Source organism: Pocillopora damicornis, chromosome 10 (genome assembly GCF_964200805.1).
Source record: "Pocillopora damicornis chromosome 10, jaPocDami1.2, whole genome shotgun sequence".
In the NCBI taxonomy this organism is placed as follows: Eukaryota; Metazoa; Cnidaria; class Anthozoa; order Scleractinia; family Pocilloporidae; genus Pocillopora; species Pocillopora damicornis.
The window spans coordinates 20646322-20660858 of NC_142679.1; the positions used below are offsets into that span (position 1 = coordinate 20646322).

A 14537-nucleotide genomic window follows, 5' to 3' on the forward strand; every position below is an offset into this window, starting at 1 on the left:
AATGGGTAATCCCTTAAAATACCCTTAGGAAAGGAACAGCTCAGGATGGGTATCATCCGGGGGTGCGCACACGATGGGGAGGTAACAACACTCCTCGTCGGGGTATACTGGGGTAAGAAGTATAAGCATCTTTTTGCGAGTCTGTCTTGATTGCAGACCATTCCTTAGTCTCGTTTCTCCTGAATTATATTTAATTGTCGAGATCTGATATTATATCTAACATTGTTCTTCCTCTTCGTATCATGTAGACCAAGTGGTAAAGCGACGCAAAATGCAAATAAAGGTGATTCGACCCAACGCAGAGATGGGGATCCTGGCGCACGTGGCAGGGATAGTGAATGCCAAGAAAGGAGGAACATTGGCAGAATTAAGGGAGGATATCAATCACTCATTGCCAGGTTACCTTGGCTCAGTGAGATATCTGTTTATTTCGCGAAAAATGAAAATCATTGACCCTCGAACAGAGACACAGCTGGTGCTGTCCGCGCTTTATAAGAAGACTGTGTATGTCAAAGTGTTCCACGGCGCAGGTAAAGTTCTTGAAATGTTTTTGAAATCAGAAATGGCACGAGATTCGTTTGTTTATTTATTTATTTATTTATTTATTCTCATCAATCTATTTTTTTTTATACAAAAATGTCGAAGATATCGGAAAAGAAAGTAACGAAGGAAAACGCGATGGGTAATAGACTTGAAGCCATCACAAAAAAATTGGAATTCCAGTATTTGTTAGACCAAAATTGCATCGGAAAATAGGTGTAGGAAGCCAAAAATCTACTCATTTGGCTGCATAGTGCTTTTCGTTATAATGAAGTGATCACTATCGTGGATTCTCCAGGAAGGTACGGCTTGGGAAAGTACTAACTTGATCAGAAGTCGCGGGGGCCTGGTGAGATTTGCTCTCTCTAATATTTCTCTCGAAAATCATAATCATGCGCATGCGTGATGATCGAACGGTGAATTGTTTCAAGTGACTCTAGATCTGCAAACACTGACAGCTAAGACTTGTTTTGATCTCTTTATGACAGAGAGCTGCGAGTATTTCTGCTTGTGCGGTAAACCAGCTCAAGTGTGGTGCAAAAAGTGTAACACACAGGGGTACTGTGGGGATGTTTGTAAGGAGCAGGATGAAGAACAGCACTCTTCGATCTGTACCAAGAGCAAGGCCAGGGCCATGGAAAATGCGAGGACAAGAAGAGTGTCTAAGATTTCAAAGAAGTGATAATCTTCTAATGCAGTGTTTTAAACTCGTGTGATATATCTCACCTCAAGGTCTAAAACAAAGCGAGAACGTTTACAGGTAAATATGTCACACGATGTAGAAGCGAAAAAAACACGTTTTGAGAAAATTTTTGTTGCAAATATTTGACTTTTCTAATAATTTCTTTCATACGTTATTTTTATTTTTTATGAGCATCCATTGCCTATAAGAGAGAATCCTCTCTTGGTTTAGCTTCATTTTCGGTGAACATTTTTAATTTTTTATTTCTACTCAGTTTTAAACCGTTTTTGTATCAGTTTTTTTACCCTCATGCATTTCTCAGATACCACAACTTGATGACCAGAATATCGTGTCTTATAATATTGGAATATTCAAATAAGCAAAGGGGCCTCTTCTGTCGCTTAAATGAGATATTCCGAACGCACTCACAGTAAAGTACTTCCTTTCAAGTTACGCGAAAGCACTTATAACCATATTTATAATAATGCATATCGTGCACGACACATTAAATATACAACTTACACGGAATAGTTTTAAAGAAAAGCTTAGAGCTGATGAAAAATAGGAGACAGTCATACTTTTGGTTTATATGACTTTTTCAGAACTGTATACTGAGGAGATTTTTCAAATATATATGTTAATAAATGAAGGCTGTGTCTGTGCATTGTCGCTTTGAGACACCTTACCCACCCCACTGATGTCCGTGAGAATGTAACTGAATTGAAGGGTAAAAGGAAAGATGGACCCCCTCTGACCAGTGATTATATAACGCCTTGGAAGGGGGGGGAGGGGTGGGTGACACAACCAAAATCCTTCGATCCCCCGTCCTCTCAGGTGATAAATAATGACCCGTCACTTATGAAAACTGCAGAAAAACCTTAGCAAGCAAATTTTGGGCGCAATTAAATTGTGTAGTACATGAATGTTAACCACACATGAATTGCATTAAAGAAATACCAACCCTTGCGTGAAGTGATTCAAAAGGCTGTCTTACGAGAATCACCGTACATTGAATATTACATGAGAAAAGACAATTAGGCCCTAATTAATCAATTATCCGAGTACTTAAGAACATTTTAGTAAATTAAGCTGTAATTAGTCAATTGTTCGAGTGCTCGAGGAAATGAATTAGCTCCAATATTTATTGTTTGTAGGACTAAGAGCTGAAACGATTAAGCCCAAAAACAGTCAAATAAAAGATTATCATTTGAACCAGTTGGACCATGAATATGATGTTTTCAGGGCATCAGATAGCGGCTATTTCACAAAATTAGCAAGTTCTTCAATCTTGACATATGTGTTTCTTTTGTTTTTCGTACTTAACCTGTATTGTGTCACTATGCATCCAATTTATTTTCATTAAGTTCTGAATCATTAATCAAATAAGTTTCAACTCAGCGATATACAAAATCTTAGAAAGGAGCTAAAATTTGTCAATTATGTCTTATATTTCTATACTAGGTACTAAATCTATAATGGAATAAGCGCCCTGTATTTTACCGAGCACTTTCCAGAGGAAGCCTGTAGAAAACTAAACTCGCCTGTAGAGGACTAGCAGAATGTAGTCCAAACATCGCGATTCGCATCTGAAGTGACCACATCGTGAGATGAACGATTACATTGCTCTTTTGAAAGTGCTCTGCAGATGTTCTCACTTTCCGTATTCCATTCACTCAGAAAGTTTTTTGAAATGTAGCACTTTTACCAAGCACTGTATCAGACTTCGTCCAAAAAATCCCTTCCGAATGTATATTACCTGTCAGTCAATGCTAATTGTAGCCCCGTATTTTCGGTGCAGTGAAGACTAAGATTTTATCAAATTTTGTAACGAACTGTGCGCCATTAGATTCTGTTTAAATTTAGGTTCTAACTCAAAAAATATAATTTCTTAGTGTCATACTGGAATGTCTGCGAGTCAGTGGGACATAATATGCAACCAAGTTGCGTCAACGTTTTGCCATTTTGATAATATTTTACTAGTAATGTAGCTGAATGAAATTTTCAAATTCGTTATTTGCAATCCGCATTTAATTTTTCCACTCTCACCCCAGTCTCCTCGCCCCTTTTCTCACTTCTTAAGCGTTTTCATACCCGAGCGATCAACCATTTCATAGTTCTATTGCATTCACATGTAATTTCACATGACGCCAAATTTGACTCATTATCGTAACTTAAAGCGAAATTTTTGTACTTGGTGAGAAATATAAAGAAGGGGATGACCCCCCAGTCAGGGCTGGTACACAATAACACCACAATTTTCTTCGAATGCGCTTTAATTAGTACAATGAATATACATGTCTCATATACTAAAGTACAGTACAATATAAAGCCAACTTTTGTCTAATAATTTACTTCATTGTTTAAAGAAAAAGCACAGTCCTCTCTAACCGACTCTATTATGTTTCCTGTGTAAATAACTCACCACCGTCTTTCGTGGTCAGTTTGTTTAAGAATTAAGCTGTGCAATTGTCTGCGAGATCCAAATTTGAAAATCAGCTTTCTCGAATTCACCGAAACAAGTGTCAACATTTAAACAATTAACAAGCGAAGTGTACAAAGAACAAGAGGCTAAGCTGACAGTAACCCTATTGTTGATCGAGGCAATTTACATTTTGTTGTCAATGTGATACGCTTGGCTTTCAGTGAAAGAAGACACATCTTGATGCAAGTCTCCGCACAATAGCTGAGGTAAGACGGGTGTGCGAACATAAAAGACGCTTTTAATTTGGCGTTAGTCGTAATGAGAAAATAGCCCATTCATTTTATCATTACAAAAAGAACTCGACAAAGAGAAAGGGTCCTTTGAATCGCGATGGGAAAGAGTGATTTGGGTATGTTGTTGAAAACATAGACTTACACAATCTTGAACGTGTTTTTTCGAAGACATGCCACACACTGGTCTGTTTACCCAGGTTGATCCAGTTTTGGAATTACGGAGATATAACATGGCACCTTCAATGACACATGGGAAAGGTACAAATCGCATTAAGAGTGCGAAAAATGAATCAATAATGACTGGGATTGGAAAAGAAAGACTGAAGTCGAGAGAGAGAAGTAAAACTCTTGATGTCGTACCTTCGATTGCGGGTTACCATGTTACAAAACATTGGAGTCGTGAGGGATCGAGTTTAATCGAACAATATTCTTCTAAGAAAGTAAATTTCTCCTCGAAGCCTTTACAGTTATCTCGCTCAAACGCAAAACCAGGTATCAGTTCGTCAAAATCAAGAGGAAAAGTTGGCGACATTTCTGCTAAAGTTAAACCAACAAAGCCTTCAGGGCAAGCGATAGAAATGATAAAAGGCAAGCTACCTACGGCTGGAAAAAGACGTGGAAGTGAAACGCCATCGTTGTTGATGGTTACATCGAGAAAAAGGTCGCTGTCTATTCCTTCTGATGCTAAAGAACATTATTCTATTACAGCAATAGTTAAAGCAAGAAGCTTAGCAATGAAATGGCGGGGTCGGCAAGGGAAGCAGAGCCGAAGACAAACCATTCTGCCCACCATCACCGATAATACATCAAAGTTTTCGCTTTGTGCGAATGTAAAATGTAGCCCTCAGTTCGAGGAGGTGATAAAACTTTTGGAAGGAGATCATAGTGTTGAAGACGCTGTGAGTGACATGAAATCTCTACAGCTAAAGTGACGCTGTTAATTTCATGAAAATCTAAGAGACGTTTTTCACGGATTTTACCATCTACATGTACAACTAGCCCTTATCGACGCGTTTCCGTTAAAAATGATACTTTGGATGATATACATCAGTATGAAACGCGTTGGACAAAAACGAGAGGCGTTCATGTCTTGATAAAAAGATGTTGCATGGTGCGTTTTTAGCCTAAAAAATTTAATATACACTTGCAATTGTTCGTCTAGCAGAAAAATCAATCTTCGTGTGTTATTGAAATTTTATTCAGCTTGTACAAATGTACATCGTAACATATAGTATTAAAACAAGCTGTTTATATAAAACTTTTGAGAGAGGAAACCAGAATTACTGCCCGATTTCAACTAATTTTTCAGTCGAACCCATGAGAGCTGTAAAATTAGCTATTTCAGTTCTCGGAATAATAAATTTCTTGGCTTGGACAGGAACCAATATATTACTAATCATAATTTTCTTTTCGCGTTTAGGTGTCAATTAGCGCACAAAGCGATGTTACGGTGGAAATTTGCATCTGAAAAAGAAAAAAAAGTAAACAAGTGTGCATGAAATACGAATGACTGACACAAGAATGACGCCTTATTCTCGTGGCAATCTAATTAAAAAGAAATAACATTTTGCAGGAATCGAATTATCTTTTTGGTGAAGTAGCGCACTCCTACATCCAAATTACACGAACGGTTTTACAGAAGCGACTCTTGCATCTATGTTGAGTTTGCATTTCTACCTGCCCCCAAGTAATTAGGAATTAGCGACCGCCTTAATTCCTCTTAATTGACTCACTCATGATTGTTAGTTATTACGCGTTTTACACCAGGCAAAGAGGTGCTTCAATTTAACATATAATTAAAATCTCTTGCGAGGTCATTTCGGCAATTTTGGTTTCGTTTTGTTCCTTTGCACACCTGTCTGGAAATTATATATGAAAGCATTGTTTACAGAGTACATGGAAGGCAATCTTTCTATTATGTTTAGCACTAGAGAGAGAACTAATAATTTTTAAAACTTTTCTACTCCCCAGATATTTTAAGAGCAATTTTAACAAAACACACTTGAGGACGAAACCACATTTTTCCAGCTATCATTGTAAACGATCGTCTGCATACTTCAGTTGTTTGTCAACGTAAGCCTTATTACTTTGTCATTCTAATAATTTGAAAATTCCTTTCAAATTATCACTCACTAACCAGTTATACAACCCGGCATTCAACAAAATACGTCTGCTGGATGAATAAGGCGAATTTACGAAGCGCCGTACATATATGAGGATAAAACACGTCAACACAAGAAAATACTCGGACGAAATTGAAATGAAATTTTCAAGCCAGCTCACTCCACACTATAGGAGATATAGCTCAAATCTGTTTTTATAGTACAGAACCTTGTTTGCTCAGATGTTTTCAAACTTATCTTCATCTATGATGCGCATAATTTAATTTTCTTTTTAGTTTGATGTTTAAGGACCATTCCACCGAGGAATCCATCCAGAATTTGAAATTGAGGTCGTGTCATGTAATTGTCGCCGACTATCGAGATACGAAAAAGAGTCAGGTCAGCCTTGATTCGAAGGACAAAGATGTTCCCTTTTAGCTAAATGTCTTTCGCACTAAGAAGTTAAAGGAAATTGATGCTCGGTGTGTTGAAGAGTAGCGGTTAAAGTCCAAAAATTTAATTTATAGGCCACGTGGGCGAGTCAGAGGCGAGATTGGTTTACCAATTGATATACTGTGTGGAATTTTTGCAGACTATGGAAACATCGTTTAAATGAGGTGTAGATAAAGTTAACACTTATGCGCTGTTTGTGGGCAGCGCATGAATATTAAAACAAACAAGTAAACAATTAATACATACCAATTTTTAATCTCTTGTAAATAAATAAACAAGCGCAGTGAAAATCTGAACTGAGGAAAATTGATTAGTTACCCATAAGGCCAAGGGAGGATTTTCAAGGAGATATCATCGGAAAAACAAATGAAACTGAATGTTAGTGCGGGGGATTCGAACCTGGAACCCTTAAAGTTAAAATCCTGCGCTTTTTTGTTTGGAAAGAGGTTCACTGGAATCCCTCATGGCCTTCCAATACACCCTAATTAGTCCGTTATCCTTTTGGAAAAATTTCAGAAATCTTTGCCGTTCCTCGAGAGATCATATTGTCATTCAACACTGAGCCATATCTAAATTCTTGGTCTCAGGTATTCAAAGGTTCTGATCTTAGCTCTCTGGGACAGCATGTATCAGTTGGGTCCTTGTTTCATCTCAAAGCAAAAACCACACTTCAGTGGGATACCGCAAAACACAAAAAAGTGGAATCCAAGCCTCACATCAAGCAGTTTAGAATCTACAAATAAAGCACGGAATGTAAATTTAAAAACGTACTGTAATATAATTTTAAGTCGGGTAGAACGCCTAGGAGTTGCCAGCGGGCGAGGAATTTAGTAAGGTATTGTTTATGACCAGCCTTGTGAAGCAGGTTTCACGGAAAGCTTTATTAATCTCTCCTTCGCGTGGGGCCTCTTCTAAACATGCGCATCCACTTCTCTGAGCCCATGACGCATGCTTATATTTGATGAGCTCTTAGTCCAAGTTCTCTAAGACACTCACAATCAAAGGAAAGAGAAGAGAATTTTACTCGAAACAAACAGCTTAATTACGCTTGGACAGACACTAGAAGCTCCAAATCAAGCGAGGTTTTCGGGTAATTGACCCGGAACCCTCTTTTTCTCTCCTTTTCCGTGCTGTTTGACTCGTTCCCGTAAATCGAGAGCCTGGGGCAGGATAGAAAAGTACGCACCTGTACCTGTTATTTAACAGTTAACTGATAGTGCTCGGATGACGAAGAAAGCATAACAGCTCGAGACTTCATTGTTCGGGATTTGTTTCGGCTCCGGTTATCATCAGCGCTTTGATTAGGAAATTATTTACATTGCCGTCAGTTGACAAGACAATTTAAAGAGACCGGAGGAAAGCTTTCCAATGAAGGCAGTCATCACGATCTCTTTCAATGCAAAAGAAGACTTTCGACCTCGAATTTGCGAACCTGAGATCAGGCCAGCTTGAACACAATCAATTTTGGTTCTACCTTAAAGTAAGACAGCGGTTGTAGTTGAGACAGAAAACAAGTAAGGTCCAACTTTTAAAGCTGTTTGTGCGCATGATAACAAAGCTGTTGTAGGCCAAAGCACCACCGAAACGGTAACGCAATAACCCTTGCGTACAAAAATTCTCAAACCAAACACTGTCAATCGAACGCTTAACAACTGTACGCAGACCCCGTCGCTCTGTTTGGATTCTCTTGTAAAAACACCAAAAACACTTGCGAAACATCAGGCGGTTGCTGCTTCTGGCCTCCCTCCTGTGAAAATTTAGAATTTTGGCCATGAACCTAGCCAGGCGTTTTAGTACAGGTGATGTGCTCGATTCCAGGAGCCCTTATTGAATTTAACAAGGGGTTAGGATCAGGTTATCGCGTACCATCATCACCTCTTTCATCACGCTTTATTGTCTGATAACAGCTGTTAGTTCTAAGAACGTTCCGAGAGATCTTGTCTGCGCCTTTTAAAGACGATCAGTGATTCGAATGCGCGCGCTCTGTATTTCTCTCGCGAAAGAAATCGTGATTCCTCGCGTCACAAAAGTGTCCTCACCGCGTTCACCCACCGCACCGCGTAATGTGAGGAAACAAATAAAAACAATCCTTTGAACCCTGGAGAAAAAACTCAACTATTATTTCGTTCACTTGTTAGATAGCAGCTAAAAACTAGCTTGCCTCAAGAAGTTGACGACACTACTTATTATCGAAAAGATACACGGACAAAAAAAAGAGTGGGCGTATGAATTCACTGCAGGATGTATACATATTAAAACTTTGTGTGACGCAGTGGTTTTTTGCATAAGGCCGATTATTTTGGTTACTTAGACATGTGTTCAGAACAAGATTATAGGGAATTTTCTTTGAATAATTCAGATAAAAGAATAATATCTTGAAAAACGACAGTTGACATTTTGGTCACAAAATCATTGATATCTGAACGATTGTTCAGAGGCAAGAAATCGAAAACAAGACGACATAATTAGCATATTTTCCGAATTCACAGTAGTCGTTCGTCACAATAAAACCACATTGTTATGCTAATTCATAACAATTTCTGGAACAACGCCAAAAAGGCGCTCAAATCCTAATGAACTCTGATCGAGCTGTTTTCGAGCGCTGTTGACGTAGGCTACGAAGTAATCGTTCGTCGCTCGCCTCCTACCAAACGAGTTTTGTCTTGTTTTGCAGACATAGCGCGAGGACAATGCTGAAGCTCTGCATAGCCTGCAGCTCAAAGGTTTGTCAGTATGTTGAAGTAGTCTTATAATTGTAGCTAAAGGAAAATATTCTAAGGTTCGCCAGGATTCTTAGTGTTTGTAAATCATCGGTTGCGTTGTAGTAAGTCTTCACCGGCAGTTGTCCTTCACCGCAACGAAGTGTTTGATGTCAAGCCTGTTACTGAATTTGAGTACAGTACAAATTAGTTCAGAAGATTACCATCGTTGGGGTTAATTCGGTTTTGCTTCGTTTAATAGAGTTTTAGTTCGGTGAATTCATGATCAGTTGTATGCGATCTTCGTTTCTGCTACCAAAACATCGACAACCATCACATTGCTTGGTGCGCTTGTGTGACTTTCGTTGCAGTCCTCGACGAACGTATTCTGTTGCGTTTTGAAACAGGTTAAAAGGGAGTGTGTTTTTACGCGTAATACGATGACAAAAGGCAACTTATCGTATTATTTTACTGTACAAATTTTACGCACGCGAGCTCAAGCGTATATACCCCGGTTGGGTTGGTTGCAACTTTAATTTCATTGCCGGACCAGAAATCAGAGCCGAGGGAGTGAAAGCACACTTGGCTTAACTGAAAAATGAAAATACGTAAAGCCTTCCCAGCCTTTTAGACATCGCTACGTTTCGAAAACATGATAAAAAGAGAATACAGATCCTTACAACAAAACTTTATCTTACGAATCTTTACTCCTTTACATAACCTCTAGTACAACTGGCGCAGATCACTGAAAATTCATAACATTTTTACCCACTCCCAGACTTTAGGACCTTCAGTAAAGCAAAGAACAAGTTCAAAAATTAGTTCAGGATAAAATCTCAGTTAAACGTGTCTAAGTTTAGCGTTTACGAGAATGAAAATGAGTCAATCGAATTTTATACAGATTTACAAATCGTCGAAAAGTAAGATAAATCCCTCATTTGCAGTAGTGTATGTAAAATAATTTCCCTCAACAGCCGTCGCTTACCGGAATTGTAACTTATGCTTATTGACCTGGTGTAAGTTTAGAGAAAAAAAAACCTCCTGCACCATGAAGTGTTTGAAAATCCTCACTGGTATAACTGATAGAACATTTCCATGAAGTGGACACAAAGTAGCATATTCCGACTACCTGGAAAATTCGAATTCGTGCGGCGAAAATCGACTGCGTTTGTCTCTGGGCCGAACTTCGTCGATTGTTAAACGAAGAAAATCCAAATCGTTCATTTAAGAGCGTTAAGGAAGCGATCACATGCGCTCGGCTAAACTATATTTGAATGTGAAAATTAAAAACGAGTAGCTGTTGAAATCGTCCCATTAGTTTACAACTTCATGATTGTGCTTAGTCGCTCTCCCATTTTCAAGGAATATATTCGGTTGCTTGAACCTAACCAATAAACATTAGAAAGACCACAGAATGTGTAAAACCTCCCATCTGCCTGCAAGGTATAAATAGTTGTAAAAAAAAAAAACAAACAAACAAAGAAAAAGATAGTGAACAATATCTGGTAAAGAAGTGGCGCAAACTCAATTTAGCCCAAAAGTTTGATCAGTAAACCAAATTTTTATTTCAAAGTAACATGACCGTTTCGTGTTAATCGTAAATTTGCAAGTACAGGCACAATTCTCAGCGTTTAATGTATTCTTGAGTTCCCTTAAAAAATTTTTTTTAAAAATCCTCCGTCTTTAAGGGGTTGTCCATTTACCTAAAAGATTACAGCGAAATGGGAATCTTGATTTAAATCCTTTCCTTAAATTTATTTACTTATTATTTTGAGTCATATGTATATGTATCACTTATTATATAGGTCGCTGCCTCCAGTCGTACCTGCTCTTGCGGTCACGTGTTCTCACCGGAGACCCGCAGGATTGGTGGGAAACGATTTTCAGGTAGGAGAGGCGGGGATTTGCGTCAAAATTCTTACCCAGGCTACTTAAAATCCTCTGTTTTATTTGCGGAATCAGTGAAAGGAATCGTGAGAAAATTGGAGAGAGTTTGGATGTAATTGAAGGAGGGGGGGCGGTTGATTGGGGTAAGGGGTGAGATGTCATTTATATGAAAGCTCTAGGTAATAAGAAATAACTAAATGAATTCAATACTTAAGAGTAGAAAGAGTGAAATATGCGTATTTCTTGTAATGCACTGATTTATTAGATCTCTCGTTTTCCCTGATATTTGCGGCTAGCATTGCTGCCTCAAGAGAGAAAAACTGGGCCAAAAATGTCATCTTTAATTAAAAAAGTTATTTTCGAAGTGGAAATTTAAAGGACTTTCGAAAGCCAAAGAGGACTTCTTTTATTACTTTTTTAAAACCGTTTCTTCGAGGAAGAAGGATCAACATTATTAAATCGTTGTTAGGTTACCGTTTGGGGACAACAAGAAGACAGTCGTTCAGTACTCGTAGGGAAAGACAACCAAATGGCGGCGTGGTTAGCGATCCTCTTTCGAGGAAGGTAGGACAATTGTATTTGTCAGTTAATCCTTTTTTCTTGTAAGGATAGGTTCATAGTGTTAATTTTGGATCAGCTTGCATTTTTTAAGTTAATTTATATCGTCCTTCAGTGTCTAAATTCTTCGACATTCTTTCTGGCGTAACTAATATTTCACTGTCTCTTCAAACTTTAGCTAATTTCTAAGGTTGAAAGTATTTAAAATAGCTATTCTCCTTTGCAGCCATCGCATGGTGCTGTCAGGCAACGGGCTTTCCCTCCCTCCCCCCCCACCACTCCTCCCCCCACCACTCCTCCCCCCACCACTCCTCCCCCCACCACTCCTCCTCCCACCACTCCCCCCAACCACTCCCCCCACCACTCCCCCCCCTCTATCCTTACCCTCTTAAGTTGCGCGGTGCATGATTGAACCAAAAGTTGATTGTGAAGAAGACTTATGTTTTGTCGGCGAGTGAAGAAACTGATGCCAATTTTGAAAACTCTAAATCACTTGAATGGTTATTTGATAGCTTTCTTGACTAAATATTCTTAAAACTGAAAGTAAATGAAGACATTTTATCAAGAAGTATGACTAATCAGGGCGTGAAATTGTGCCTAATACAGGCGCCAATGCGACTAAATTTTTCACTTTGGCGACTAGAATGTTTCATCATAACCTTGCCAAGAGATATGGTGAATTAAAAAGATTTGCAAAGAGAAATCCGCGGCAAACTTCCTCGTTAAGTTTGTTTCCGAAACGCGGCACATGCATCTCGATCGACAAGTAGACGCCATCTTGGATTTAGGTGAGCTTGAATGTTGTATATCGTCCATCCTAGTGTCCACTTTTTGGCACGTTAAAGTAATTTTGGAAGGTATGCCTTGAACGCTGACAGCGTAAAAAGGGGTTTTGTTTGTCTTTTAAAATGGCGACCAACTTTTTTTGAATTGGCTACTACGTTAAAGAATTTAGGAGCCAAGTGGTTATTAGAAAAAAAAATTAATTTCACGCCCTGCTAATGCTTTTAGAAAACATTTGGAACTGTTGACTCATATTAGCCATGATACTTACGTGAAGTCAAATGGAAATGGTCCTCTTGAGGTCGGAGAAAACAATCGGCTTCAAAAAGACATCGCAGCTGATTGGCTGAGGAAGGAGTCGGCTTTGTCCTTATAGGCTTTACACGTTGCTTGTGGTTTATAAAAGGCAACCTGTTTCAATTATAAAGTGCCTATAAAAAATAGCAGGAAATTTAGAAAACTTTTCATCGAAAAACGAATGATTTATTGAAAGTACTCTTCACAATTTTTCAGCGTCTCTGTCACTTTCTACAGGTGCGCAAACCTTCCCTGTATCAGAACCTCAAAAGTTCCAAAGCTGTGCAGGAAAAATCAAAGAACCCGCCAGAGAAACCCACCACAAAACGCAAGGGACATCCGGCAATATTCAAAGAAAATCAGACCAAGGCAAAAGTAAAAAAGATCGATCACATCGTGCGAGTGTTGTCTTCGCCTGAAAGACGTTTGAAGCTTTCGCTAGCATTAGCTGAGATCAACAGAAGATTGACAAGCCAAATGCTCATCTGGAAAATGTTACCGTGTGAAACAGGATAAACTTACATATCAAAGTTGAGTAGTCTCCTAGGCGGTCAGTCCGAAGGTCCTCGTCACGCAACGGGTCTTAGAGGAGTCGTGCAATTGCGTGACCACAGGAAACGTTGCGTGACGAACTAAGATAGATAACCAACTCGCTACACCTGAGACATTCAAGAAGCAGCGAGTACATAAGTTTGTATATTATGTACAAAATGTTTCCGACAGCCTTTTATGATAGTTTACAGAGAGCATCTATTGCAGAAATTTCAGTCAAAGGCATCCAACGTAATCATACAATTCGATTCGATCATGGAGGATTTGCAAACCGCCACCAGTAGCTTCAGGCTGTGCTTGACGAAAATATCAAAAACACATTTTCAACGCAACTGAGTGGAAGATTCTTATTTTATACATCGTGAAGGACAGATCTAAAACATTTTCCTCGCTTTCACATCCACGCTAGCATGACACTGTTATAAAGTTTGCTCTTAAGGATATTTCACTTTTTTTGTAAATTATAGTTTACTATGATGTCAAATACCGACGTAGCTAGATTACTGTGGTTGTCTTGGTGTAAATAATAATTAGTGAAACCCCTTTTTGAGGACTTTAATTAGCACAAATCAAATAGTGAAATCCCGCATAAAGTCTGGACGGGCTTCTACCTGAAAGCTCCCTACTCTTCTATGCAGTTGTGGGGACCTACTCTTGTTAATAATAGATACTTTTTTTATTTGTTTTAATGTACACTGTACAGTGAATTGAATATTGACGTATTTGTAGGTTTCTTAGGCAGCCCTTGTGAACTTGAGTGCGTCGGATAATTACTTCATAGACCATGTGGAAATGGAAAACACCCTATCTTGATATTTCTTGTAAGATACGAGGACTATATACATTTGTACATGTAAAACCATTGAAACCAGAAAATTTTATTATTCATCAATAAATGAAAACATCAGTTTAAAGAATAAAAATTCTGTAGCAATGGTGCCGGCCCTTTTCGCTGATATCGGTGCAATTTGGTGCAATTTTTATCTCCGGAGAGATAGTGACCTAAATATCTCGGAAATGATTAAAAAAATTGTAAGTGTCATAAATATTTTAACCTATGTCTCAAGGCAACTCTCAAGATATCTCTCATTTTTGTTTTAAAAACAACCTATTTTACATCAGGACGTTTTGAGCAGCGAAGTTAACTTATAGAAAAAAAAGGAATCTGTTTGTGTAAGAAAAGAGTTCAAATTCTTCAAGGCTGACTCAGACTGCAACATGACTTGGAAACGAACATTTCGTTACTACTATGGACATTGCGACGTCTTG

General features: G+C 38.5%; 3 protein-coding genes and 1 long non-coding RNA gene across 4 annotated transcripts in view; 3 read left to right on the plus strand and 1 right to left on the minus strand.

Moving 5' to 3' along the window:
• Positions 1–1871, plus strand: part of LOC113664607 (fibrocystin-L) — a 41853-nt gene extending 39982 nt beyond the window's left edge. Inside the window, exons 40-41 of the mRNA XM_027180231.2 lie at positions 249–530; positions 1029–1871. Coding sequence (XP_027036032.2) covers positions 249–530; positions 1029–1222 — 476 coding nt within the window. The 3' untranslated portion in view covers positions 1223–1871. The remainder of the gene's footprint in view (positions 1–248; positions 531–1028) is intronic.
• A 1907-nt stretch (positions 1872–3778) lies between these two features.
• LOC113664648 (uncharacterized) lies at positions 3779–5318 on the plus strand. Its single transcript, XM_089185378.1, has 2 exons — positions 3779–3910; positions 4106–5318. Exon 2 carries the CDS (start codon positions 4108–4110, stop codon positions 4867–4869), a length of 762 nt encoding a protein of 253 aa, XP_089041504.1. The 5' UTR covers positions 3779–3910; positions 4106–4107; the 3' UTR covers positions 4870–5318.
• A 3658-nt stretch (positions 5319–8976) lies between these two features.
• Positions 8977–14191, plus strand: LOC113664644 (uncharacterized). The gene is made up of 4 exons (XM_027180272.2): positions 8977–9215; positions 10997–11078; positions 11548–11642; positions 12954–14191. The coding sequence occupies exons 1-4, from the start codon at positions 9183–9185 to the stop codon at positions 13230–13232; spliced, it is 489 nt and encodes a 162-aa protein (XP_027036073.2). The 5' UTR covers positions 8977–9182; the 3' UTR covers positions 13233–14191.
• LOC149039335 (uncharacterized) lies at positions 10733–12850 on the minus strand. Its single transcript, XR_016180587.1, has 2 exons — positions 12691–12850; positions 10733–10894 (listed from the first exon to the last, which is right to left on the minus strand). It is a non-coding gene; the product is annotated as an uncharacterized LOC149039335 (long non-coding RNA).
• Positions 14192–14537: the final 346 nt, after the last annotated feature.

Bases quoted from the DNA above. Each gene is read 5' to 3' on its own strand.
- LOC113664648 (XM_089185378.1), top strand. From the start codon at position 4,108: ATGCCACACACTGGTCTGTTTACCCAGGTTGATCCAGTTTTGGAATTA.
- LOC113664644 (XM_027180272.2), top strand. From the start codon at position 9,183: ATGCTGAAGCTCTGCATAGCCTGCAGCTCAAAG. The intron at 9,216-10,996 runs GTTTGTCAGTAT...CTTATTATATAG, and splicing joins GCATAGCCTGCAGCTCAAAG to GTCGCTGCCTCCAGTCGTAC. The intron at 11,079-11,547 runs GTAGGAGAGGCG...AATCGTTGTTAG, and splicing joins TGGTGGGAAACGATTTTCAG to GTTACCGTTTGGGGACAACA.